This window comes from Gallinula chloropus (genome assembly GCF_964237585.1).
Source record: "Gallinula chloropus genome assembly, chromosome: Z".
NCBI lineage: Eukaryota > Metazoa > Chordata > Aves > Gruiformes > Rallidae > Gallinula > Gallinula chloropus.
In genome coordinates, this window is record NC_140089.1 from 53,633,185 (window position 1) to 53,660,518 (window position 27,334).

At 39.8% G+C, this 27,334-nt stretch overlaps 1 protein-coding gene across 1 annotated transcript; it reads left to right on the forward strand.

Moving 5' to 3' along the window:
• Nucleotides 1-519: 519 nt before the first annotated feature.
• Nucleotides 520-26,253, forward strand: FSD1L (fibronectin type III and SPRY domain containing 1 like; the record flags this gene model as incomplete). The annotated part of the gene is made up of 14 exons (XM_084278420.1): nt 520-537; nt 2,466-2,561; nt 3,457-3,588; nt 5,781-5,882; nt 8,944-8,966; nt 11,774-11,895; nt 14,320-14,529; nt 14,850-14,948; nt 16,629-16,755; nt 19,165-19,197; nt 23,080-23,177; nt 23,636-23,884; nt 24,211-24,299; nt 25,935-26,253. The coding sequence occupies 14 exons, from the start codon at nt 520-522 to the stop codon at nt 26,052-26,054; spliced, it is 1,518 nt and encodes a 505-aa protein (XP_084134546.1). The 3' UTR covers nt 26,055-26,253.
• Nucleotides 26,254-27,334: the final 1,081 nt, after the last annotated feature.

The following is a 27,334-nucleotide window of genomic DNA, read 5'->3' on the forward strand; positions in this document are numbered from 1 at the left end:
AAAGCTGTGTTTGACAGCTATCTTCCAGTTGCGTTGGGAAGGTTTGACATGCTTTGACAGTATGTCCCTAAAAAACCCAAAACATTGTTTGGTACTACGTACAAGAAGACTAATTTTTATTTTTTTCTCCCATGTGGTGCAACTGAGTAAGCCTTAAAATCCTAGCTGAAAGAGGATTGGGAGTTTTCTTGCTCATCCAAATTGACAGTTGGGTTTATAGGATCTAAGGCTTAACTGTGGGCTGTCTGACATGGGGAAACAATTGCCTTTGGTCAGTAGTGACTGCAGAAGCAGCTGGTTGGACAATGGCATTTCATCTGCCATTCTGATGCGTACAAAATTGTCTTTAAACATGTTTGTTTTTATCCAGACAATGAAAAGATTCTGTAATGAAGGAATCAAGACTTGCTAAACTCTTTGTTTCTTCAAGATGCCAGTCTGGTCTTGTTTCCCTTCCTCAGAGTCATAATTTCAGTCACTGCTAGTCAGTCCGTTACAGGTTTATGTAAGACCATCACGATGCCGGTGGTAAAAGCAGTAAAATTTCACTTTCCTCTGCTCGTCATTTAACTTTGAGCATGACACTGCACAAAGAGGCTGGGGTACTAGAAATGTATCACTGCAGATTCATGGCAAACTGCCTAGGAAGATATCAGGAGAAATGGGTACAAGCATGGCACAGGACAGGTGAAGAGATTTCTTGCAGGGAATGTAGCGTCAAGGTTTGATGTTGATGTTGTAAAGGGGTAAAATACGTTTTCTTGCTTTTAGCAAACAAACGTGATCTGAGTAAGAACTAGTTGTTAAGAAATTTCTTATGGAAAGGACATCTGCAACGCCGCCTTGGTGGTCTGGGTATTTTTAAGGTGTGCTTACTAGCTCTCCGTACCTCTGTTTCCTCAATGCTGTCAAGTAACAAAGTTAAGCTCAACAACTTGAAATGATGATTAATAATATCTTAATTAAAACAGGGTGGGTTTTTTCCGTACTATTAAAGAGCCAAATCTAACACCTTAGTCAGATTTGTATCTAGAAATTATCATCAACCAGCCTGAATTAAATAACAGAGAATTCTTCGTTACCTCCTTGCCCTGTCCTTTATTTTTACCTACATACACTGATGTGCTCTGGGCTTTAGTTCTTCAACTTGACTTAATTTTATGTACCTGGCTCTGCTTTTTTTGTCCAGTTCTTATGATGTGTGACTGACTACTTTACAAAACTGGACTTGGTAGTCTAATTTAAAAATGCATTTTGTGCTTGCTAGTTCTGCCTGCCTACTGTGGTTTGTCAGCCGGTGATGCAAGTGGGTAGCCCAGCCTAGGTGATTTTGGGGGCGGACGTAGCAAAACACATTAAACGGTGCTGAGTCCTAAAGCAGGGTCCCGGTATGTCTGTCAGTCAGCCGCCGAGGGGGGCTGCTTCGGTGCCGGCCGGCCCCGCCGTTTTCCCGAGGCAGGGGGAGCAGAAGAGGCTATAGCCGCTGCCGAGGCCTGGTCGTTGCCAGGGCAACGGCGCCCACCCCCACGCCTCGGGAGCGCCGGGAGCAGCCCGCAAGCAGTGAGCGGCGCGGGCAGGGCCTAGCCATGCTACCAGCTACTGGTGGATGAGAAGCTCAACGTGAGCTATCAGTGTGTGCTTGCAGCCCAGAACACCGACAGTGTCCTGGGCTGCATCAGAAGCGTGACCAGCAGGTCAGGGGAGTTGATTCTGCCTGTCTGCTCTGGTGACATCCCACCTGCAGTACTGCAACCAGCTCTTGGGTCCCCAGTACAAGAAAGATTTTGAGCTGCTGGGGCGAGTCCAGAGGAAGGCCACAAAAACGACCAGAGGACTGAAGTGTCTCTGATATAAGGACAGGCTGAGAATATTGAGCTTGTTCAGCCTGGAGAAGAGAAGGCTCTGGGGAGACTTTTTTTAACAGTCTTTCAGTACCTGAAGGGGGCTTACAGGAAAGATGGAGAGGCACTGTTTGTCAGGGAGTGTTGTGATAAAACATGGGATAATGGGTTTAAACTAAGAGGGCAGATGTCTGTCAGATAATAGAAATTCTTTACTATGAGGGTGGTGAGACACTGGAGCATGTTGCCTAGAGAAGTTGTGGCTTCCCCTTCTCTGGGATTGTTCAAGGCTGGGTTGGATGGGCCTCTGGGCAACCTGGTCTAGTGGAGGGTGTCCTTGCCCGTGGCAGGGGGGTTGGAACTGGATGGTTTTTCAGGTCCTGTTCAACTCAAACCATTTTACGGTTCTATGATTAAACTAATAACTGAAGATCGTTAGTTTAATGGAATGTGTCTTAGATCTTTGATATTCTTTCTCTTGTCTAACAAAATGCATTTTCTGATCCCATCAGAATAGGAGTTGAATTCACCACAGCTGGAATGCGTATGATGAATTTCCATTTATTTTGAAATGGTTAAAAATGGTTCTTGTATGATTTCTCACACTTGTTTTTGTAATTCTAGGAAACTCTGGAAAGGATTGTCTCTACTCTAGCAATCAAAAATGATGAAATTCATAACTTTATTGACACGTTGAACCATACAATAAAGAATGTTCAGGTATATATATATATTAAAACTCAAAAGTTGTATCTAAGAGGGGAGCAACTTTCTAGTTTTGCCAGTCCCTTAACTGTTTGGGTAGTGTGTGGGGGTAGGACTATGAGAATTGAGTTTAAAATTTATATTCATGTTGGAACCAAATAGAAGAACATAGTATTTTTTAACTCTGTCTCTAGCTGAAAGGTACAGTGGTTTTGCTGTACACACATTTTAGGACTTGATTTGTATGAAAGACAATCTGTGTTTTGATGCAAGATGTCAAACTCCTGTTAGTTGCAAGTAGTCTCTCTTTTTTCAAACTTCTCGTCTCTTGGCAGACTGGAAAATGGGACCGTTGTGATACTTGAGAGAAAATACTCTGCTCTTTCTCTTTTTAGTAGTCACAAACTGTTGGGCTTAATTTAGGCTTAATTTTTAGAACATCCTTTAGCCTATCAATAAGCCATAACTTGTGTTGTGTTAGCTGAGCTAAGTTATCTGCAGAAATGAAAATCATCCATCAGATCTTAAAGCTGGCTTCTTCAGTGCAGTTTTTAGTATCAGGTGCAGTACTTTTGTATGCAGCTGGATAACTATCCCCTTACAAACATGTAGCTATCCATATATAATTGTGAGAGGGAGATGAAGGCCTCTGGCATGGAACAAATTTGCCAAGTATATTGGTTCTGTGCAAGTTTGAGGGTTGCGGTAATTTCATGGATTTCAGTTTTCAGTGCCCTGGTGTGCAGTCTGCTTAGGTGGTGTCCATCATTCGTAATGTTTTCCCCTTTTGATGAGGTGAGGAGCAGTAACAAGGTATCTAGTGGTCATGAGAGACCATGTTTGGGTAAACAATATGACTAATCTGTGTTGTTGCCAGTATAGATTGCAGTAGTTTCGATTCTCTTCTCAGATAAACTCTTCTAATGCAATCAGCGAGTTGGATGAAGAATTTGATGGTCTATATTCTATATTGGATGAGATGAAGGGAACTATGTCCAACACAATTCAGCAAGAAGAGGCTCGTAAGATTAAAGCTCTGCAGGTAACTATAAGTCTGTAAATATTTTGCAGCTGAGTAGAAGCAGATTTAAACTGCTATTTTAAATCTCAACTGAAATTGAAATTTTTATATTGTTGCAAGAAATGCAGCAAGTATGAACTAAATGTTTTCTTTGATAAGAGTACTTCTCTGGTCCCTTCTTCAATGGTACTTCATGGTTTGTAGCTCATTTATGTTCTTTTTCTTATTGTGTAGAAAGGAAGTGGTATTACCTTTAGAGTTTTTGAAATGTGTCAACAGACAGAGGTCTGCCCACATCCAGGTACTCTTAGGCCTTACATGCTTCAAGAAGTGCTTCTAAATTATCAGCTCACAGGAGAAACTAAGCTGTGGCATGTATGATTTACCCTACTTTCTGGTGAAGAAAAACTCAAGTTTTTCTGTAAGAAATTGTTCTGGAACTGAAAACTGTTTTGATAGTTACTCATCTGGCAGTTTGGCTTGACCATGGAAATTTTCTATTAATTCTGTTAGTTTCTGTTAATTTTTGGATAGCTAATCTAGTTTGATCAAGCTCAGGTATGGTTGAACCAAGTTCTTCTGAAAGCTTGTCAGGGTGGTGCAGTTGTGTCGAGAGCTGCTGCCCGGTGTCTGTGTTGAACAGCTGAGCTGCAACTTTAGAAGAGGATGAAGACAAGTGGAATGTAACAGATCATGGACATGGTTGTTAAGTGCCTGACTTGTCTTTCAGCTGATGCTGTTCTCTAACTACAGGCCTAAAGGACATCCTCTTTACTTGATGGCAGACCAGGCTTCCTCAGTAACTGAGGCACTGGCCCAATAGTCAGTCCACCAAACCAAACTAACAGATAGAAGCTGTTGCACTGAATGTACTGATACAAGCCATAATCTTTGGAACTGAAAATTAAATTTGAATTAAAGAAACAAGGAACTCCAGTGAGGTCTAAACAGTCTGTTTAAAGGAATGGAGTTGCTTAGTTTATTGCCTTCTCAAAGTATTTGTGCTGTAGTTAGTCTTCTGTAGCTGACAAAGTGCTCTTGTTGAGAATAAGCTGTAGTTTAAAATACCAGGGATAAATAACAAAGGAAGAAGGTGAAGATTGAATATTTAGATTGATCCTTCTCAAATAATTTTACTGGAAGTTAATGCTCAAAATTAGCAGTTCCCCTTAACTTTGCTTTGACAATATATTACTACTTTATTTTTGGGAAGTGTGTTTTACTTACTCTAAAATGTTTATTTTTAACTCCCAAATTCTGAATGTATATCAGTATTATGCTGATAGAAGCATCCAGTTGCCATGACATTTCTGCAAAGCTTTTAGAAAATGCCTCTGGCATTTACCTCTTTTTCCTTTTGAGGTGTTTTGGGAAATTTTGGCAGTATCATGCTGCATGTGAGTTTGTCAGCATTGGAGACCCTCCAGAGAGGAGAGCAACTGTAATAGATGAATGACAACTTGCATTAACGGCATTCTTCAGAGGTTACTGGAAACTCTGACTGTTTCCTTGGTGCTGCTCTATCTTTGAACAGTAAAGGTGAGGGCCAGCAGGCCCACATTAATTTGCTACACTTGCCAAACTAGTTACATGTATGAAGTGCTGGAGACTGGTCTGCTCTCCACTTTAATGGAATGGTTACTTTTGAGACACTGAGGACTTTAGAGCAAGCTGTCCTTCCTGAAGTGCTTAAAGAATTGTTGCTTGCTCTTGACTTGTTCTGAGATATTATAGTAAGTGTCATGTGAACAGAAAAACAACTGTAGGTCGAATGGTGATTCAAAAGCTGCTGTCAGGTTTAAAATGTGTGTGTTTATGGTTTGTTTAGGACCCTGCAGTATACTGGGAATGGAAGTTTACTGATGATAGAGTTTTAGATAATCCTGAAAGAATTTTCTCTTCTGCCCTTTCAGGAGCATTTGTTTGCTTCTGAAATCCTGATGCCTGGAAAAAACAAGCCTTAAAGTGAAATCTGGCTTTAAAATCAGACTGCACCACTTATCCAACCCTATCCCCCTTTGGATTTATAGGATTGTGCCATGTATCACTCTGCACTTGTCAAGCACAGTGAAGTTCTAGTTAACATGATAATGTCATAGGTGATAGCCTTAAAAATGCATAGCAAAGCCATGTAGTTCTAGTACTGGTAGTTTATAAATCACTTTTTAAATGTGGATACATCAAACTATTCTTGGTTTTTGTTTTTCCTTCAGGATCAGCTTAACCAGTGCAGTAGTGCCCTAGAGAGTTCTGAAGAGCTGCTGGAACTTGCTGCACAGTCGCTGGACATAAAGGACCCTGGGGAATTCTTGAAGGTAGAAAATGTTGAATGGGTGTGCCTAAGATGGATGTTGGTATTTGTCTCAGTCAGAAATATCCTTTGCATTACTGTACTGCACCCCGCAAACTTAGCAGGAATTCTGAGAGTAAGGATAGAGGCACATAAAAAAAACAGATAACGCTCTCTTTGGGGATGCCAAGTCAGGCACTATGGTCTTGAATTTTTATGTGACCTCTAATAAACTTTTTTTTTCTTATTTAAGAGTGCTGGGGGAAGGGAAAGTTGTCCAGTTCTTCTGGACGACTGTCAGTGTTAAGCAAACTTGCACTGATACTAGATAAGCGAACACAGAAAGTGAGGGTGAAATAAGTCTCTATAAAACTGAATCAGGACTTACTCATGATGGCCACCACTGAAAGCTGTGGCAAGTGACCCTGTCAGTTGCCCTGTGCTGTTAGATGAGACTTGCAGAGAGTCTCTGTGTTCTAGTTGCAGTTTTCTGTGAATGACAAGGTGGGTTTTTTTGCAGAACTTCATACAAGCTGTGGATTAATTTGCTACCTTGAACTCTATAGCTGTCCTGAAAGATCTTATGAAACTTAATTCAGAGCAATTGCCCAAAACCTTCTAGTTTGTGTACTGTGTAGGCAGGAGCCTGACTGGAGCCTCACATTGCAGTTCCAGTACAGATAATGTGTACTTTAACACAGCAGAGCTGTAAATAAGTCAGCTTGTATCTATCTAGAAGTATATGCATACAAATTAATAAAACACTTCTACATATATGCTCAGTACAGTAGGCTGACTATAATAATCCTGGCATTAGTAGTGGGGTCAGCCAGGCCAAGTCCAAGACCCAATTACTTTTGCCTTTCTGCATGTTAACCAGACCAAGGACACACATTGTTCTAAAACAGCGAGCAGGAAGCCTGTCTCACTGTGTCAGTTATACCTTCTGGAAACCTGTTTCTGTGCTGCCATGCTTCCTCAGTGTCAGCTTTGAATTATTTACCTTGAAGAGTGACAGTTCGTAAACTGAGTCTTTTGCACTTTGGTTTGCGTTGTCCTTCCTGTCTTGTCATAGTGATGTGTAAAAATTAAATTAGCTCTTAAACACTGTGCAGAATCACAGGACCACAGGGGTTGGAAGGGACCTCGAGAGATCATCGGGTCCAACACCCCTGCCAAAGCAGCTCCCCAGCTCTTATTGCACAGATAGAATGGGGCTTAGAATTTATTATAAATTATTGCTTTTGGATATTTCTAATGTTTGGGTTTTTTCAATTAAATACATGAAGGGAAAGTTATTTGAGTGTTGTCTGGGGAAAATATCTTTTAATTTGGAGTCTGAGGCTTCACTACTGAAATCCAATTTGGTGAACTCTAATCTAGGATTCAAAACTTGTATTGCACAGGCTTGCACTTTGAAATGTATCTTTGGATATGGCATTTTAAGGCAGAGTTACCTTGGCTATTAGCTAGCTAAATCTGTTGCTCTGCTAAAAGGAATACCAAGTGTTCCTGAAAGTCCATTTTTATTGGCACAAACTTTCTTTGCATCCACTAGTAAGTCAGTTCAGGAGAAAAATAGCATAGGACTCTACTAAGTTGGGGTTTTATTGTTAGATTTTTGATGGCTTTGTTTGCTGAATAGGCTTACCTGAAAGTCAAAAGAACATGAATACCAGTATGCAGGAGGGATCAGTGGTGAGATAGGATCAGGTATAACTCTGCTGGGCAGCATGTCTGAATTGGGCTGATACCCTTCTTTATCAGTGGCTTGGAAAAAACCCCTAAATTTAAAGGAGCTAAGTGAGGACTGTCTTGCAGAAGGCTCTTGGTTGAGTCCTGGCTACCATATATTTCACAAGGCATAGAGGTTACGAAGGTAATCTGTTGGCTTTGTGTAGCTCTGTTTTGTCTACACCTTTCACATAGGAAAATCAATGAGTACAGTAACTTTGGTTACTTTCCTCAAGAAAGGCAAAGCTGCTAGTTAAGCTAAATTATTTCTTAACACTTGGGGTTTTCTGCTTCCTAGTTTGAGAAGATAAAATTGGCTTTGTAGCAGGATAACTTCATTGTATGTTTTATTTTTATTGAGTGTGCATTGTATTTAACAAATTCAGAAGTCCTCTGGTTTTGTTTGACTCTAAACTGGGCAGCTACCTGATGTTTCTTGTCTCTTCATTGGAAAGGAAATTAGTTCAGCTGAATGGTAACTAGATCAACTAGCAATGTTAATTCCTGGATTCAGCAGACCTAACTGTGCCATCAGTATATCAACAGTAACATTTTTGTCTTAGGGTTGCAGTTCCTTTTGATGAAGGACAGGGATTTTGTCTTTCCGAATGCCAGTTAATGTTTGCTGTTGAAATATGTCATCACCATGTTTACATCTGCTTAAGTGGTGTCATTTAAATGCTGGGAAAAATGCAGGTCTGTGGGTTTGAGTAGTGACATATGGAGAGAGCCTTTTAGGAAGTATTGTCAGTACAGTACAATAACTTTCAGAGGAAAAGTTAAAGCAAGTCCTGTTTTGCTTGTTTGTCAGAGTATTCATCCTATGATGTATAGCCAAACAAGTCACGTTTGGTTACACACCACTATTAAGAAAATAGTGTGGTAGCTAATTTTTGCTGACTTGGTCACATACCCCTAAAAATGTGGTCAGGAGTAACGTAGCCAGTTAAGAGAAATCTGAAGAGACGAAGTCATACCCAGGAAACTGAATAAATTGGTTTGTAGCTTTTGAGATCAGAGGTATTTTTTACCCAGGTGATATATCATCCCTGGATGTATTTCAAAGATGGGTAAATGAGGTGCTTAGGGATATGGTTTAGTAGCAGACAGGTACAGTTGGACTTGATTATCTCAGAGGTCTTTTCCAAGCTAGTGATTCTGGCAGTTTTAACCAATACCAATAATATGTTTTATAGGGAAAACTATTTTTATGAAAATGTCAAACTCATGTTGATCTTCAAATCTGGCCAATACAGCTGAGATTGTTTTCAGGCTTCTTGCATGTTACTGCCATTGATACGTGCATGGAAATACTAACTACTCTCTCTCTCTCCTCCCTGACATGCATCAAGGCTGCCAGACAGATCAAAGATAGGTACAGTACAAAGTCTGTCGCTTTTGTGTCTTTGAATTAATCTTATTCTTGAAAGTACATTTATTTTGAAAGGTTCATAGTCGGCTTAAATCAAATTAATTGACTCTTTTCTAAATTTGTGTTGTAACACCACAACTTTTGAGAGATAATAGAAAAATTCTGCTAGTGTGTTTCCTTGCTGCCCATTGGCCTTTAATTCCTTAAAGAAGATAATAATTTTTAGTGCAGGGAAGTTGAGCTACCCAACAGTTATTATTATTATTTTTTATTTCTTCATGAAAGTATATAATTAATACAGTATATCACTATCATGAGTCATGAACTTCTGATATATTATTAACACCTGATGAATGAAATGTAATGTTTATAGCTAACTTTTTCCCTTTAAATTGAGAAAAAAAACTTGTTGGTTTCTTTTTCAAGTACTTAACAAACTCTTACGAGCTAATTTTCATTTTCAATGTAAAAGTCTAGTTGCTATGGGTGATAATTTGGCTAATGTCAGCAAAACTGCTATTTCTGATAGCTTTGAACTGTGTCTTCAAACTACTGTTGAGAAAGCAAAATTTTACTCTTTCAAAATAAATGTAAAGACCATTTTTCTTCACCTGGAAGAATAACAACTACTTTCTGGGAATCCGACCTTCTGGCTCCGTGTGGTGGTTTAGCCCTGGCTGGAGACCAGACACCCACCTAAATCTGTTACTCCCCTTCTTAGTTGGACAGGGGAGAAAATATATATTAAGAGGCTCAGGAGTTGAAATAAGGACAGGGAGAGATCATTCTGTCATCCACAACGTGGGCAAAACAGACTCAACACAGAGTGAAGAAAGAAAACTACCTAATTTATTACACTGCACTACAAAGAACAGTGAAAACCAGAGTCGGCAGTGCGACCAAATCTTGAAACAAGCACAACCAGATCTTAAAACACTTTCCCCCCACCACTCCCTCCTTAGCAGACTTCACTTCAGTCAGAATTTTGCTCCCTTCTTTCCTCCCGTTCACAGCACAGGAGGGCCAGGGACTGGGAGATGGGGGCTTCGGTCAGTTCCTTGCAAGTTGGTTTCCTTCTCGGCTGGGGGAGGGAGGACGATGATGACAGGGATGGGGGGCGGTGGGGGATGGGGGCGGGCATTCATTCCACACACCCTCCCCCTGCTGCACCATGGGGTCCCATCCACAGGAGACAGTCCTCCATGAACTTCTCCAAGGTGAGCCTCTTCCCCTAGGACTTTATCTCTTCATTCAGCTGCCCTGCTGTGGGTCACTGCTGTGCTGGGCAGTAGTAAATCACAATGTCTCTCAGTCCCAGTCCTCCATGGGGTTACAAGCCTCCTCCCAGCAAACCTGTTCCGGCGCAAATCTCTCTCTCTGTCTTTCCTCTCTGTAGGTTGCAAGTGCCGTCAGGGGCTTGCTCCAAATGTAGGGTCACAGCGTCTTCTCTTTGTCTCCACCTGCTCCATCCAGTGTGGAGCCTTTCCGTAGGCGGCAGGTGGGGTCTCGGCCTTTTCCATGGGTTTCTCCATGGGCTGCAGGGGCATTCTTCTCTCCGGCACCTGGGCCGCCTGCTCCCCTGCCCTTCTCTGGCCTTGGTGTCTGCACAGCTCGGTACATCTTCTCACTCCCTTCTCCGGTGGCAAAATGCAGCTGCTTCCGGGTTGTTTTCTCCTGTATGTGATTCTCAGAGGCGCTTGACTATCTCTCGGCCGCCACTTCAGCCTTGAATTGCCCGGTGACTGTGTTTTGGGGCCAGTCAAACTGTAACTGCTGGTTACAAAAAACCTTCTCAGCAGTGCGCTACACAAAACTGCAACACTCAGAAAACATACCATGGTATGCCTTGAATTTGGAAAGACAGCTCGCAGGATGATTCCAGCATGTTGTTCATGTGGGCCAGGCAGGCTGGCTTCACAGATTTTTCAAGGAAGCATGTGATTGTCTAAATTCTCTGAAGTGTTTTTTAAAATGAGTAATTGCTGGAGAAAGTAATCTTTCCTTTTCCAAGGGTAAAGATTTAGTGTCCTTTACAAATCAGACTGATAGTGGTAGTGATAGGAATCGTAATGCTTTTTATCTGTAATAAGCATCTTCTTACTCTTCTAGTTTCTTGAAATACTGTATGATCTAATCCTTTTGAACCAAGATCAGGGCCTAAACAGAAGTTGAAAAGCTGTGTGAAGCTGTTCTCTTAGTGCTAATCTGAGGATTATTTTTCCTGACGGACAGAATCGCTCTATGCATATGGCTAAGCACTGGCATCTGCTAGGCAGGCCGTACTGAATTTCAGAATGCCAACTGTCTTGGAAAATTGACCTCTCTCTTCTATAATTATGAGACTGAACTGAACATCATCTTATCCTAGCATTGTAAAGCTTGTCACTCTTGATGTGCTTATGTTTTTAATATCATATTTCCTACCCCTTCCTCACTACCTGCTGTAGTGCTTTAGATTTTTTCATACTTCCCAATTTTGTGTAAAGTGATACAAGCTTTGTGTTGTCTCTTAGCCAAGTCTTTTCACTAGTGTAAGAAATTTTAAGCTTTTCTCTGGTCACTTCTATTACTTCTTCACCTACTTATATGAACAACTGGGAGCTTGCACCATAATGTCTTTCAGTCATTAGCAAAACTTTCAATATTTGGAGCCTGTGTTACATGATAAATAACTATCTACTGGAAAAAATTTGGGTCTTTGGTCAGTTTGACATTAATGATACGGGTTATCTAATTGCTGTTTTTTAAAATGGCTATAGGACTTAAGCAATGCAAAATACGTTTTGCTTATGTTGCTTTCTTGACTTTAGAGTCACAATGGCTTCAGCGTTCCGCATCTCTCTGAAGCCGAATGTCAGTGACAGCATGACTTACTTGATGGTGGACTTCGCTGTGGAACGGCGCATGCTCCAGACTGTATCGTTTTTGCCAGGTAAAAAAAAAAATGTGTGCAGTAAGCTTAACTTGTTGCTACATGAATAGCTTACTAGTTGAAGCTAAACCAGAAAGTGCACCCTTGTGTCATTTTCTCGGAGTTCCTAAACTCATTCGTTGGATGTTAAGCTGAATACTGTGAATGTGAAAGGCTTTACTATTTTTTTGTTAATTTCGAAATAATACAGGATTTCAGGAAATTATATTGATCTCAAAAGTGAGAATGATTCTTACAGACCTTGTCTTTTTCTTGAGTTGTCAGTTCCTCTGTGCTTCCTGAAATTACTTTACATTTTTCAATGTACCTGCTGGCTTGATGCTCAGTAACACTCCAAAGTCCTAGTCCTGTAAGAGTGTTATGCATGGAGCTGTAAGCTAATGCGTTGCTTGCAGGAGTGGTGATATGGTCTGAAATGCAGGACAGGAATAAGCTATCAGGACAGTGATATTATGATAGTACAGAGTATGTATCGATACATCTATTTGCCATTGTTAGAAAGCAAGCTTAGGTACAGTATTCCAGTATGGATCTTTTTATTCATAGTGCTTTCCTATTTAAATCACTTTGCCCTTGACTGATACCAAGAATATATTGACAAGAATGCTGCTGGCAGGGATGTAAATTGTTTCATCTCGAAGTCACTAATCCAAATCTGTTAAGGACTTGGCAGCATCGGTTTACACTTCTGCATGTTTATCTTGTATGCCACAGATGCAGTATGTGGTGGCAGGTGTAGCAAATTACCAACACTGTTGCTAGTGGTCAGCTAGTAGTGTCTGGGCAGAAATTCACCTCAGTCTTAGACTCTGGGTGGCAGTCATTGCTCTGTGCTTCATAAATAAGTTAAGGTAGGTAAGCTGATCACAGTGGACTTCTTTAACAGGAGTGGGACTGTAAAGATCTAACAGCTAGTATGAACAGTTTTGTAGCTAGAGGAAGATATTTTCTATAACTCTACTTATATATGCATGTCATGGTTTTACCCAGGCTGAGAGCCAAGATCCACGCAGCTGCCTGCTCTTTAAAGGAAAAGAGGAGGGGGAGAAAAGGGGAAGGGGTGGTGAGGGAAGGGAAAAGGAAGGGGCAATTAACAACCCAAAACCAAGAAACCAAAAACCTGTGGGTTGGGATAAGGATACTAGAATAACAGAAAAATAGATATAACAATGATAACAGGACTTTAGAGCAGAAAAAATATATGAAGCTGTTGATACACAATGCAGTTTCTCACTGAACCCACAACTCAGGCCGTGCCACCCAGAGCCATCCAGGAAGCCCCAAAAACTGTGCGTCCTAGAGCTGCCTGCTCCTCCTCCCATCAGCCCCCCTTTATACTGAGCATGATGTAATTGGCATGGAATGGTCTCTTTGGCCAGTTTGGATCACCTGTCCTGGCTTCCTCCCCTCTTTTCTCATTAATAGAGGAATATGAAGAGCTGAGAGAGTTTTTGACTGACAGCAACTGAAAACATCAGGGTGTTATCAGCACTGCTCCCATTTTAACTCTCAAACACAGCATTCCATCCTCTGCTACAAAAGAAGTTAACTCCATCCTGACTGAAAATAGGACAATGTATTTTTCTTATCAAATACGTAGAAATTTAAATGGTTTGGCCTTTGATTTGTAAATGGGAAAAGAAACTGTTCAGGAATCAATCATGCTTTATTCTGTAGTACCAAGCTATCTGGTTGCTCTGACACCAAATACTGATAGCTTACACTGTTGCAGGCAAAATTGGACTGAGTGTTGATAGACCTTCTTGTATCAAGTAATACTGATGTCCTGCTGTGGTAAACTGAAAATAGGTTTGGTGTTGTGGCAGTGCACTACTTGCCAGAATTATGCCAAAAACTTTGTCATTTTGAACACGTGGAAGACTCTATTTGGTATCTTATAACATGACAAAAATAATTGGAGAAGCTAAATTTACAGGTATGTACTCTGAAATATTTGTTTTGATTTTTAATTTCGCCTAAGAAGGGATCTTACTGATGATATTCTCAAATTATTGTTGGATGACTTGGAATAGAATGCTTTGGGGCCTCAAAGATCATCTAGTATGCATGTGATTAGCACTTGAGAATTTGTTGTGGTTTAACCCTGGCAGGTAGCTAAACACCACTCTACTCTGGTGTATCCCCTGGAAGGGGATCAGATGCCCAACTTATTGACAAAATAAACATCTGGAAAATGTGATGCAAATGCTCACTCCAGAGCTAACGCTGTTTCTCATTTTGTAAAATGCATGTTAAGTGAAAGTGATATGCCTGATGTTTTACTGTGCTTTTTTAGATACTCTTTAAAAAGAAAAATATGTTCCTGGGCCAAAGGCAACTTCTGAGCTCTGTAAATACGGAAAACAAATTAATATTCCGTTTATTCTCTTCTTTAAACTGATCTGTATATTTGTCTCTCTGCAGTCCCTAAGGCTCCAGAGATAGATCTGGCAGCATGTCTGGTTGCTGATAACTGCATAACAGTGTCGTGGAGAATGCCAGAAGAAGACAGCCGAATTGATCATTTTGTACTGGAGTATAGGAAAACCAACTTTGATGGGCATCCTCGAGTTAAAGATGAACGGCGCTGGGAGCTGATAGACTATATTAAAGCCACTGAGTATACGTTGTCAGGTAAACATTTTCACACTTCAAAAGCAAGAAAATCAGTGTCCCTCTTTATGCTGGAAATCCTGCAAAATACTGATCTTCCTGTGTGTAATGAAGCTTCCGTTGTTTCACATTAGTCTTGGGTGCTTTGTACAATAATGGCTCTGCCTTATATTTTGACTTTGAGGTTTTGCAAAAAAACATGTGTTAAATTAAGTTCACACTGTATTTAACCTTGTTTTTTGCAGATTGAGTTAAATGGATGACAACTATATGGAATGGATCTTAGTCTTGTAAGAATTGTCAATGATACCAACTCAGGTTTCTAAACATTCACTTTTTAGGTCTGAAATTTGATACAAAATACATGAACTTTAGAGTACAAGCTTGCAACAAAGCCGTGGCAGGGGAATACTCTGATCCTGTGACCCTGGAAACCAAAGGTAAAATTTGAAAGACTAACCTTAGATGTAGTGAATACCCTTCGTGTATGAGCTTGTATGTTAAGTCTGCTTCTGCATTTACCCAGCTGAAACATGTGACCTAAGTGAAATGGAAACCAATAATTTCTGCAAAGGATTAAGAAGTTTATTGTCACAAAGCTGGTCTTGCAGCATTCAGACATTAAAAATGGGGTAGTGATACAATTTCCTCCAACAGAGCTTGACAGTGGTTGCTTTGAACTGTGGATTGGCAGTATTAGGTGCCACGACATCAAGCCAACATACAGCAAGAGAAGACTAATGTTGTGGCTGAACACTGGTAGGACTCTCAGGGCATCTGAACAGTTGCTGTATTTGGCTGGCTGTTGGTACTTGGCATGTGACAGGTAATAGCTTTCTGTAAATCGAAAGGTCCAAAGAGGATTTTTTTTTTCACTTTGACAGTGATTAGAACCTACAGTTAGAGTATTTAAAAAATGAGCAGGTCCAAATTGCTAAAGCTTTAACTCATTGTGTTATAAATCAGTTGGTCTCAGAATGATGGTTTCCTGACATCATTTTATAAATGTACGAGTAAAAATCTCTTGGAAGTAAAGTTTTGTGACAGAACACAAATCTTAACTATTATGGTAGAGGTAATGATGCTGAAGCTTTAATTATAGTAAAGTCTGTAGTATAAAGGGCAAAATGACTGATATGACTAGTAATTGAAATACAAATTTTGCTACTTGTGAATGACTTTCTAAAAACAAAGCTATATGCTATTTGAATGAGTTGATGGGCATTCTGGTAACTTTTCTAAAGTTATCTTAATATGTCAAGCAACAGTTGTTGTCAGATATATAATATCCATTTAATGCCCGTTTACATTCCTTAATCCAGTGCCAGAAACATAATTCTGATTTTGATAGCTTGGGCGCTTATCATGCTTCCTACACTGTCTTTGTTTCTGTTTGAGTGCTTAATTGACTTTCTTTAATAATCAGCCCATAGAAACTCAGTATCCTCGTCTATCTAAAAACATTACTGTTTTTTAGACTTGTGTACAGTTGAGCTTTAAACTCTTAAAATATCAATGACATTTCAGAACCAGTCTATCATATCTGATGGTGTCAGGGCACTTAGAGAATAGTCCGTAAATAAACATATTCAGGGAACTTGTCAGGTCTCTACTAGTTGCATGCATTGTCTTGCTGTTCTTGTATCTGCATTTGACTTCACACTTCAGTGGTGCCTGCATGCATTGCTACTCTGTCAGTTTGGTATTCTCCAAGCTTGCAGTCCTTATTAATAATAAACACCTTGTTGGAGAATCGGTGCTGCAGAGCATGGAAAATATGCATAGCTTTTTTAATAATTCATGATTGTAAGAATTCAGGGAGTAGTCTGTAACTAGCAGAAAGCTCTAGCTGAATTGCTGATACTGCAGCACTTCATAAAGATGAAAAATAAAAACCCAACTGACTTTGGAACCTGTGCAGTGAATAAAGTAGATAGTTGGGCTTTATTTAAAGGGCTCCTTACTTTGGTAACAAGCGTCAGACTAAAGGGATGATATTTCTATTAAGTCAGGTAGTGCTCTGCTACACTTTTACTATTGCTTCTATCCTTTTGTATGAATAGTCACTGTTGGGAGAGAGCATTATACTATTTCACTGTTTTGCATTTTGTCTTGACCAGCATTTGTGTTCAGTTTGGACAGTACTTCATCTCATCTGAACTTGAAGGTTGAAGATACTTATGTTGAATGGGATCCTACTGGAGGCAAAGGCCAAGAAAAGATAAAAGGGAAGGAAAATAAAGGCAGGTAAGAACCCTGTTCTCTTAATGTTTACATTGTTTGGGATGTCTCATCTGGCAATTAAGGGAAGAGGGCAGGGGACAGTTAAAGCACTGAAGAACAGTGGGATGCCAAAGGAATTTTTATTCAGAAGTCTTTCTCTGGAAGAAATTTTAATTTATTTCCCTTCCCCTTTCACACAGACGTGGAGGCTCCTTTTGGAAGCTATTGGAAATGTCATAATCATTAAATGTGATTTAATTTTAAAATAGATCTTTTAGAATATCATTGAAAGCATTCAAATAACTTGTAGATGTGGTGGATTGACCTTGGTTAGCCATCAAGTGCCCAGCAAGCTCTTCTATTACTTCCCCTCCTCAACTGGACAGTGGGAAACAATATGATGATGGGTTTGTGGGTTGAAATAAGGACAAGGAGATCACTCCTTAATCACTGTCACAACAAAGCAGACCTGTGTTTAGGAAATTAAAATTTATCTATTGCTAATCAAAAGTCAGAGTAGAATACAGAGAAGTAAGAACAAATTTTAAAGTAACTTCCCCTGTCTATCTCTTATTCCAATGCTCCTCTTCACTCCCAAATTGTCTACCTTCTCCCTCAAAAACAAGGGAGCGAGGGATGCAGTTCATGGTGTGATGTATTTGCTTCTCCTCACACTCTTCCCCTGCTCCAGTGTGGAGTTCCACCCAAGGAACTTCACAGACTGCTCCAGTGTGGGTCCTAAATGAGTCCACAGATCTGCCAGCAAACTGCCTCCCTGTGTGGTTGTCCATGGGCTGCAGGGTGGCTATATTCCCACTCCTCTCTCCCAGTTGCTCTTGTGCAGCAGTCTTTGCTCTTCCTTAAATGTGTTACTGTAGAGATGCTGCCCCTTGGATTCACTGCTTGATTCAGCTTTTGCTAGCAGCGAAGCGTTTTCGAGCTGGCTGCCACTGGCTCTGTCTGACATGGGGGCAGCTTCTGGCATCTTCTCACAGAAGCCACCTCTACAACCCCCCGGCTACCAAAACTTTGCCATGTAAACCAAATACAGTAGGTAAGGTAAATGTCAGCATGCAACTGATGTAAGTCTGTGCTTAGTATTCTTGCAGGTCAGTGGTGGTGAACAGGCAGACTTTTTCCTACAAAAAAATGAGGAAAGAGATGGCCACTTTGTCTTTTTGGAAAAAGCTATTGTTATGTAAAATTGGTACTATAGGTGGTGCTTGAATTTGTCTCATAACCCTCACTGGTGAGAAAAAGATGCCAATAAAACAAAAGAGATAGTGAAAAATGATGGATGCAACATCACTCTTGTAAAAGTGGCACCCCTAAACATGTTTACTATTTTCATCTAGGAAAAGTATTGCTGAGTATTAGGCACTTAGCACATGTGCTGTACAAAATGACTGAATAAATATGGTCGGAAGAACAACACTACATCAGCCTATTCTGGCTGAGCCTTGAATACATCCTAGGATGAAGAATGTGTTAACTTGCTGGGCCTCTATTCCAGGCCACCTTCTTGTGAGGGGACAAATATCCTGATATCTGACTGGAATTTCCTGTGGTGCAGTGAGTACCAGGTGCCTCTCAGCTATCAGTGTGCACCTCTCTGAGAAAGGCCTGTCTTGATCTTCTCTGTACCTTGTTGTTACATCATTAAAGGCAGAAGTTAGCTCTGGTCTTTCTGAGGTTGAGCAAACTCAGTTGTCTTCCTGTGCTCTAGTCCATTAATTGTAGTGGTGTCCCGCTGCTGGGCTTCCTGTAATATGTCAGTGTACACTTCTGAGGAGCCCAGACCTGGACAAAAGACTTCAAGCTCAGTCTGACAAGTGCCACATGGGGAGGAACAGTCACTTGCCTTCACCTCCTGGTTGCTGTCCGGCTGCTGTAGCCCAGGATGTGGTTGGCCGCCTCTGCCACAGGGGTGACACAGTGCAGTGTGCTGTCCACCTGTTGTCAGCTCCTGTTGTCCATCAAGACTCCCAGCTGCTTTTCTGCAGAACTACCCTTCCCTCAGTTTTCTCTCCATTTGCCCTGTTGTGTGGGGCTCTCTCTTCTGCAAGACATTATCCATAGATGTGAACCTGGTGTTCACCTGGTTCACTACACAGCTTGTGGCCTACTACCCAGTTATATCTCACTTCTTGAGCTTTAGGGGTGGACTCAAAAGGCTTGTAAAGCCAAGGTGTGAACAGTGTCCGTTGCTCTTACCTTGTCCACAGAGCTGGCTACTTATTCCTCAAGGACAATCACCTGAGTTTCAACTTGGGCTTTTCAGTATAAAGAGACATTACTTATGAAGAGATACCTTGCCTATAGGCAGATACTGCCAGAAGCATGCTAGAATAGCTTTTAGTGGCATCTTAATAATGCGGATAACTTACTGTAGTAAAGAACACTTGTTTAATGATGACTTCTTTCTCTCAACAGTGGTCAGAATCCTCTGCTGAAGAGCAATAGAAGGTGATAATATACCTCTTACTCCTAGGATCTAGCACCTAGTTTCCTTGGGAGTTTACGCTACTTTCCTTTGCTTGATCTAGTGAGAAATAAATCTAATAGCCTTTATCAGTTACAGTATACATACTTTTAATAATTATTTTGAAACTTAATTTGGATTCATAGAGGTTATGTTAATATTTGCCAGTGACTGGAAAATAGTCTTTCTAGGAGGATGCATCACAGTGTGTAGGAGACCTGATTTACTGTGGTTGGAAGAGCATTATGTATTCTAGTGTTGATATGAAGTTCCCTGTTATGTACAGATACACTGATGCTTACTTTAACCTTCTGGCATGTGATGACACACTAGTCTTTTTTAGAAATGTGGTATACTGAGAACTTTAGAATATTTGTTTAGTTCTTGAACCTGAACACCTTTTTGCCTCTGTACTTGGGCTATAGCTGTTACTAGACATCACAGGAAAATAAATGTGTTTTACACTTTCAAAGAGGGTAAAGTTTAGCCCTGATAGCATGTGTAAAAACCTTCGTGACAAATCTACTTGCAGAAACAATTCAAATGAGATCATCTTTCTTTTTTGATAGTAAAGGCAGCTGAAATACACTATTCCTTTTTTAGAGTAAGTATTTCATTATAAGAAATAACTTACCTTTTTTTGCTTTCCTGCTCTTTTTCACTGGTTTAGAAATTGTGGGACCAAAACAAATGCCTGATTCATGATTTCTTGTAGGTTTCACTGTGTATTTGTGTCTCAGGTCCGTAGATGTTTGGCTTGAGATCAGCAGTAAAGAAAAGTTGTGTAGGCAAAACAAGCTGTGCAGTGTTGATAATTCCACTACAAAAGTGTATCAATTTCCACTAAAATAAATTTTAAAACTCTCTCGGAGATACTGCTACTTGCTTAACAAACTCTGGTCTGTCTTTGTAGTTGTTGGTAAAGAACTTCCCTAGTTCTGGCCTCTTCTTTGGTAGAAAGATATGGTCGTATATTTGACCATCTCAGGCTGACCTTTTCTACCAGGAGGTTTAGATTAAGCTTTGATTCCTGCAGCAGGAGGGTTTTGTTACCTCTTAAAATCATCTTTGTGATATTGTCTGCATTAGAAGGAAAGTTTGAAGTTAGCTCCGTAGCTGGTGGGAAAAGTTGCATGTAATTGTTTTAAATAGATCTGCTGCTTTCAAGGGCTGGAAAGACATGATGGCAGGGAAATGTTTGAAGGTCTGTAACATTTTTATTGGACTAGAGGAAAGCCTCTAGATAACTCCTGGTATCCCTCTGTGGATAACTTCTGCTATCACTCCGTGACCTTTCTTTTCCATAAGTGTACGTGTTGCTTGAAATATGATTTATGTGCAGAAATGGGTAAGAAAACTGAAACTAACTGCAGTGCTGTAGGCAACAACCTAGACCATAAAACTAGAGTATCTGGTCAGAGTGTAGTGAAAGAAATGCACCAGATGCTATACTAGCCAGTGAAGGCCCTGCTGTGGTGGAAAATGGGCACCAAACCGAATTTTCTGTTATAAAATTTCAAATTTCCAGCCTTTCCCTATTGGAAAGGGGACTTAAGCATGGAGAGGGGGAACATCAAACTAGCCAATGTTTTGGTTTTTTTCAAACTTTTACATCAAATATTTCATGTCACTGAACTGCTAAAGGCTGTTAGATTTTGAGTGGACAAAGCGCATCCAGTGGCCATTTCAGAAGACTCAAACAAAACAAATGCTATTGAGGACTTTTTAATGCCTTTGTAACTTTGAGAAAATACTAGCAAAGCACCTGCGTATTTTTATGGTGACTCTCTAAATGGCCACATTGCTTTCTGCATAACTTATACTGAAACTAATAGAAAAAATTCAGCAGCTTTTGGAAATGTGATTGAATTATATCCAGTGCACTTGCAGCAGGATGGAATCTGCAGAATGTGATAGCTTCTGCTGAAATTCTGCTTTAATTCTGGGCTTTGCTTTTTTTTTTTTTCATGCTATCACTTGTTACCTTTTTCTTTGGTAAGTAAAACTACATCTTCCTCCATGTTAACAAAATTCAAAAGTGTTTGATGTGGGGTACCTGTACAGTACCCACTTACACCCTTCATGTAGCTGTTACAAGGAATTTAGAAGCTTAGTTGTCCACAGGTCCGAACTTCCAAATTTATGTGCTAAATGGTGATGCTAAAGTAGACAATCTTTTCATGAGTGATTTCTTGTAGGCTTCTGTAATGGGAATAAAACAGAATCGTCAAGATGAACCAGAGACTCTAGCTTGCTTACTGATGGCAGCTTGATATTGCTCAGCTTTTGATTCCCATGTGACTTCATTAAAATAAAGTTATTAGGCAAAAGGGGCACTTTCTAATGCTTTATGAAATGGTATTTGAGAACAATTCCAGGAGAGTTGAAATCAGTGTTGAATGAATCAGAAAAGGAATGAGCAAAACTTCACTGTGTTAGTGGAGGCTTAAGTAGCAATTATTGTTACCAAATTATAGCTGAAAGTAAAGCTGAAGAGAAAAAACTGCGATGACTTTTGTAAGGCTAACATATGATAGATTACATGGGACAAGAAATTGAAATTACTTCTCACGTGTTTTTCAGAGACTTACTTTGTAATTTCAAAATCTTTTACCAATGAAATTAAGTTGTAAGCTGTTTACCTGTTTTGGAGAGGTTGAAAATCTTTGCTGCTGATGCCTTTGAATTAATACCCAGATGTGATTCTCTGGCTACTATGGTTTAAAATCATAGTAATTTGCAAATAGCCTTCATTTTGTTTAATGGTAAAATTCCTAGGAATTATTTTTGAAGGCATAACAGAGGTAAAATATTTGAAAACCTCATTAGGTTGAAATTATTTTTGTGCAACTTGATTGCTCATTAGAATATTCTCCAGAGCGAAGTGTTATCTTCATTGATTTTACTGTTGCTTCCTGAGAATGCTTTTAAAAAGTATGATTAGTATGCTTTCTTGATTCAGATTAGATTCTTAAATTTTACAGTGACTCCTGAGGAGTTGCTGTGCGCTTGTCAGCATAATGTATTGTGACACAATTTCCTTTTATGTGTCTTTGATAGAGTTAATGTAGTCAAATAAAATCCCCACCCTTCAATGTACTTTTGCTGATTTTTTTTTTTTGTTTGTTTTGTTTTGTTTGGTTTTTTATTGGGGGGGTGGGGTGGTTTGTTTTGTTAAGGAGAGTTGTGGTGCATTAAACTCTGGAAGTCTCACTTCCTATTTTTCTAATGTAAATTGTGGTTAAACACAATTGGTTTTCGTCTTATCAGTGTATGTAGTTTGAAATTAAATGATCAGAGTTATATTCCTTTCATTTTTCACTGTGTTTATACTTTTTTCCTAGGATTTCTGTCCTTGCTTTTACAAGCAATTCACATGCTAAAACCTTTAACACAAGTGATGGTATTTGCTCATTGACTGACATTTAAATTCCAGTGAAAATTAGGCATTTTGACATTGAATATCAGCAGTGTATGCACACCTATCTGATGGCCGTAGTTGATCTACAAGACTTACTAGAAATCTTGTGCAGAAAACTAGAAACATGAATTCTCTAAGGTTCTGAGTAGTACAGGCTAAACACGGTTTTATACAAGCATTCATCCAAACCACGTGCCACACAACTGCTTTCTTGCTCCTCACCTGCCTCTGACCTTGTTTGGTTCAATGTGTAACATTTATTTCTGGCTGTTTTGTCTTCTTCCTCAGTTCTTGTGCATGCATGCTGTTAGAGGTGTTAAGTGCTGAACTAATGCGTCATTTCAATGCTTATAAATGTTTACTGCGTCCTAACTGACTCAGAAAAACCTGTTTGTGTGTTTCTGTAACGGTGTCCAAATCTTGAATGGGGGTAATTTCTTCTTAGAAGTGGTGCACCATCTCCAAAGAGGACATCTGTTGGCTCAAGATCCTCGCCGAGGGGCAGCAGAGATCATTTTACTGGTGAATCATACACAGTGTTGGGTAAGGTGAACTTTTTACTTTTGTTAGAGTTAAAGCTGTGGAAGGAGAGATTAGGTAAGAATTTGAGGAGAAAACTTGTGATTTTTCAGGACTCTGTACTGTCTGACACAGATAGTTCTTCCTATATGCCGCCAGAATTCCTTGCTTTCTAGCAAGTGTTTTCAAGTCTGTTGAAGATCTTTATTGCAAAGCTCTTGGTGATTGACATTCACTGCTATTAAATGTTAATTGGTCATAAATATATCTTGTCTCAATGACTGTAAGTAAAAACTGTGTCATCTTTTTTTTACATTAATATTTTTGTTCCTTGTAGTTCAGATTTTTGAATGTCAGTCTTCACCTTAAAAGAGGAGACATCACTGGGGCCTATAAAGAGGCAGGCATTGCAAAGTACACTTAATTATAGTGATTAAACATATCCTTTTCTTTTCTCTTTTTTTTTTTTTTTTTTTTGGTAGGAGACACTTCTTTTGAAAGTGGACAGCATTACTGGGAGGTGAGAGCCCAGGACTGCAAATCCTACAGTGTGGGCGTAACATACAGAAACCTGGGGAAATTTGACCAGCTGGGAAAGACTAATTCAAGCTGGTGCATCCATATCAACAACTGGCTGCAAATCACCTTTTCAGCAAAACATAATAATAAAACAAAGACTCTAGATGTTCCTGTTCCAGACAGAATAGGCGTATACTGCGACTTTGATGGAGGTAAAATGCAATCTTAGTTTTTAGCTAAATCTCTTAAGTTAGCTATCTGTATCAAGTTGAAACTGTACAAGGCTGAAGTAATATCTTCCTTCCAGATTGATATAATCCCTTACGAAAATAAGGCCCAGAGCTGTTTGTGTAATAGTGCCTGTAATGTAAAATGACCTGGGTTCATCTATATGGCAGAGCTACTGACTGAGAATTTCAGTCATGTGGACTGTATTTCATGTGTTATGGAAGCTGCTCCTTGGAAAGGAATCAGTTTTACAAAAAGTTACACAGCAGCATTTAAACATGTATTTTAACTTGTTCTCTACCTCTTTCAGGTCTGCTGGCATTCTATAATGCAAATTCAAAGGAGCTGTTACACACCTTCAGAACAAAGTTTACCCAACCATTGTTACCAGGCTTCATGGTCAGTATCTATAAAATTTTGTTCAGTTTCTACCACTGAATTTGGTTTACTTAAGACTTGTTTTTTAAAGGATGAAATTTGGAACGTTGCTTTTGGCTGTCTGGTAATTTTTTTAAAAATGTTTGACTGTTTTTTGTTTCATGTGGTGTTTATAATAGCACTCCAGTTGGAGAACTCTGCATCTGGATGGTCCCAGCTATGTAAATAATTTACCCTACAGAAATCTAGGGTATTGGATGACTTTTTAATCGCACATTCTGGTAACTGATGAGCCTGCTATCATAATTGCCCCAAACTGATGCAGATACAGGCCCAAGATCCTGTGAGCTATCAGAGTAGGTGTCATGAGACAGAATAATGCTTCCGTTTGAGACACAAGACTAGCTTTTCAAATCTTTAAAAGTCTGATTGGGATTATTCTTGGCAGTTATTTCACTGGCATGCATAACTTATTTGTGGTTCTAAGCTGCATTTGCTGCAATTCTAAAGACTCAAACCTTGCAAAAAACACAGGGAAAGGATTAGTTATTAAGTGTATTGGTGTTCCTTTATTAATTCAAGCAGTGAGTTCAAGTAACTAAATTTGTAGGCCTCAAATGTTTTAAAGGTGCCATCAAGTGCATCCTATTTTGGGAGCAGGGCATAGGTCTGGGAAAACTTAGGAATCCAGCATGCTGGTTCATACGATGACTCAGCTGCCTGGGCACTAATCTCCTGCCTCTTGTATTTTCTGTGGGGTGATTTACTGCATGGTAATATTGAAGTGTGATGAGACCAGTTAATAAGGTGGCTATTCTTCTGGGCATGAAGGAAGAATGGAAAAGGAGTAACTTACCCAGGCAGCCTTACTTCTAGCATATCTAGCATATCTCCCAACACCTGACTGATAGGGTAGCTTCAGAACTGCTGGTACACGTTAGTCATCCCTCTAGCATTGCTCAGGCTGACTTGTTAAGTCACTTTCTCAGGCATCCAAGGAAACATTTGCTTCCACCTGCCAGGCTGCATCTTGTACAGCCCTTCGTACTTGGTGAGAGCAGTCTTACAGACAGTAACTTAGCCTGAACAGTTAAAATACAAATGACAACCTACTTAATTGCATCTCTCAAAGTTATTCCTAAACATGGAGATACATTCTTTCATGTAGTTCAGTTGTAGAATGAGGTCACTGGCACCTGTGCCCTTGAAGCTTCTCAAAATGTGTGTCAGTGTAAGCATAATATTAAAAGAAAAAAAAAAAAGAATTCAGCTATGTCATACTAAAACTAAGCACTGCTTTCAGACACAGGAGTACCATGGGAGTTCTGCTTTTCACTGTTTTAAGTACCTGCTAGCACGCTGGTCTCCCAAGAAGTTTTCCTTTTAGGGGCAAGCCTGTTTGCATTAGATCTTAGACTTGGTTATGAACTTAGAGTAATAAAGTGTTGTATATGAAGCATCTTAGACTTTATGGTCCTAAAAGCTTCTGTGTGATCAGAATGCTTTACTGAGTGATGAGACTAGGGAGTAAGAGAAGACAAATGCAGCTGCAGAACAAATTTTGTGTTCGTTAATTTCATTATGGGATGTCAGAAGATAGACATAGATGCTTCATAATGTTCAGAATATTGATTTTGGTTTTTTTCCCTCCTTTAGATCTGGTGTGGTGGGCTTACAGTGAGTACTGGCTTGCAGGTGCCAAGTGCTGTGAAAACACTCCAGAAAAGTGAAAATGGATTGAGTGGTTCAACAAGCAGCCTAAACAATATTGCCTAGTAATGTCTACTAAACACTTCTATTGCTGACTGGTGGTGGCTTTTTTTTCTGTGTAGCTGCTACTCACAGAAGCTTGTGAGCGTTGGATAACACTGGGTTTGCTGCCTACTGCTGTTTAAGGCCTGGGTACTGATAATGCAAAGGTTTGGGGCTAAAGTGTTAGGAACCTACTGCAAATCTAGATGGGAAGGTCAGGAAAATGAACAGTTCTGTTCAAAATGAAGAGTGGAATCAAGAGCTATAACTATGTACTTTTTCAATACTGTATTTAAGCATTTCATTTTAGACTTGGATATTAACTTAGTTATGAATATTTTTCTATGAAGAATACAACAAATTTTTTTAGCTCTCCTAACATGAATTAACTTGACTATATTTGATTATAACTGGGCTTTCCATTTGAACTTGTGATATCAAATGTGCATTTCAAAAGAATACTGATCTGCTAGCCTAGCCTGGCAAAATACCACAGCGGTATGATTTCAAAAGAATACTGTAAGAAGTTTTAGGTCTGATATGGAGAGAAGCTGTAAGAGCAGTATGGTGGTTTTTTTTTTTTCTGGTACAAGATCCTCCTATTGCCGATGAGTAACTCCTTTAAATATCATGTATTTAGAGTTTGGGTCCCATTAATCACAAGCTACAGAAAATGTAAACATTTAAAGGCATTTAAAAACATTGTCCTCAGTGAAGATGCAATACAATGGGCAGCCATTGACCTAAGAAGTATTTCAGGTAAAAGATTCAAACCAAAAAATCAAATTTAAAACAAAAAATGACTACAGCAGGATACTGATGCCTCAGAAGCTCTGAATTTTGGGTCTTAATCTTGGCTTTCCACTTCTATGGCATTACTCTAATTGGATTATGATAATCAGCAATTCACACAGTTCATCAGATGTGAATGACAAATTGAGTCTTAGCTGACAGCAAAGTGGCAGAGCAGCCGAAGCTGGGAACGTGGCTGTATTTATATTTACCTGAAGGGTGGGCAGACTCTCTTCTCAGTGGTGCCCAGTGACAGCACGAGGGGCAGTGGGCACAAGCCAGAGCACAGCAAGTTCTGTCTCTGTATGAGACAAAACTTCTTTACTCTGAGAGTGACCGAGCACTGGAAGAGGTAACCCAGACCTTCTTTGGAGATATTCAAGATCCATCTGTGAGAGCTTCAGTATAAATGCATCCCCTCTCTTCCTGCAGAAGATGTGTGGTGGTGAGCTGTTGCTAAAACCTCTTTCAGCTTTCTCTCAAGCCAGCTTCAAGGCTGGCTTAAGTCTTCT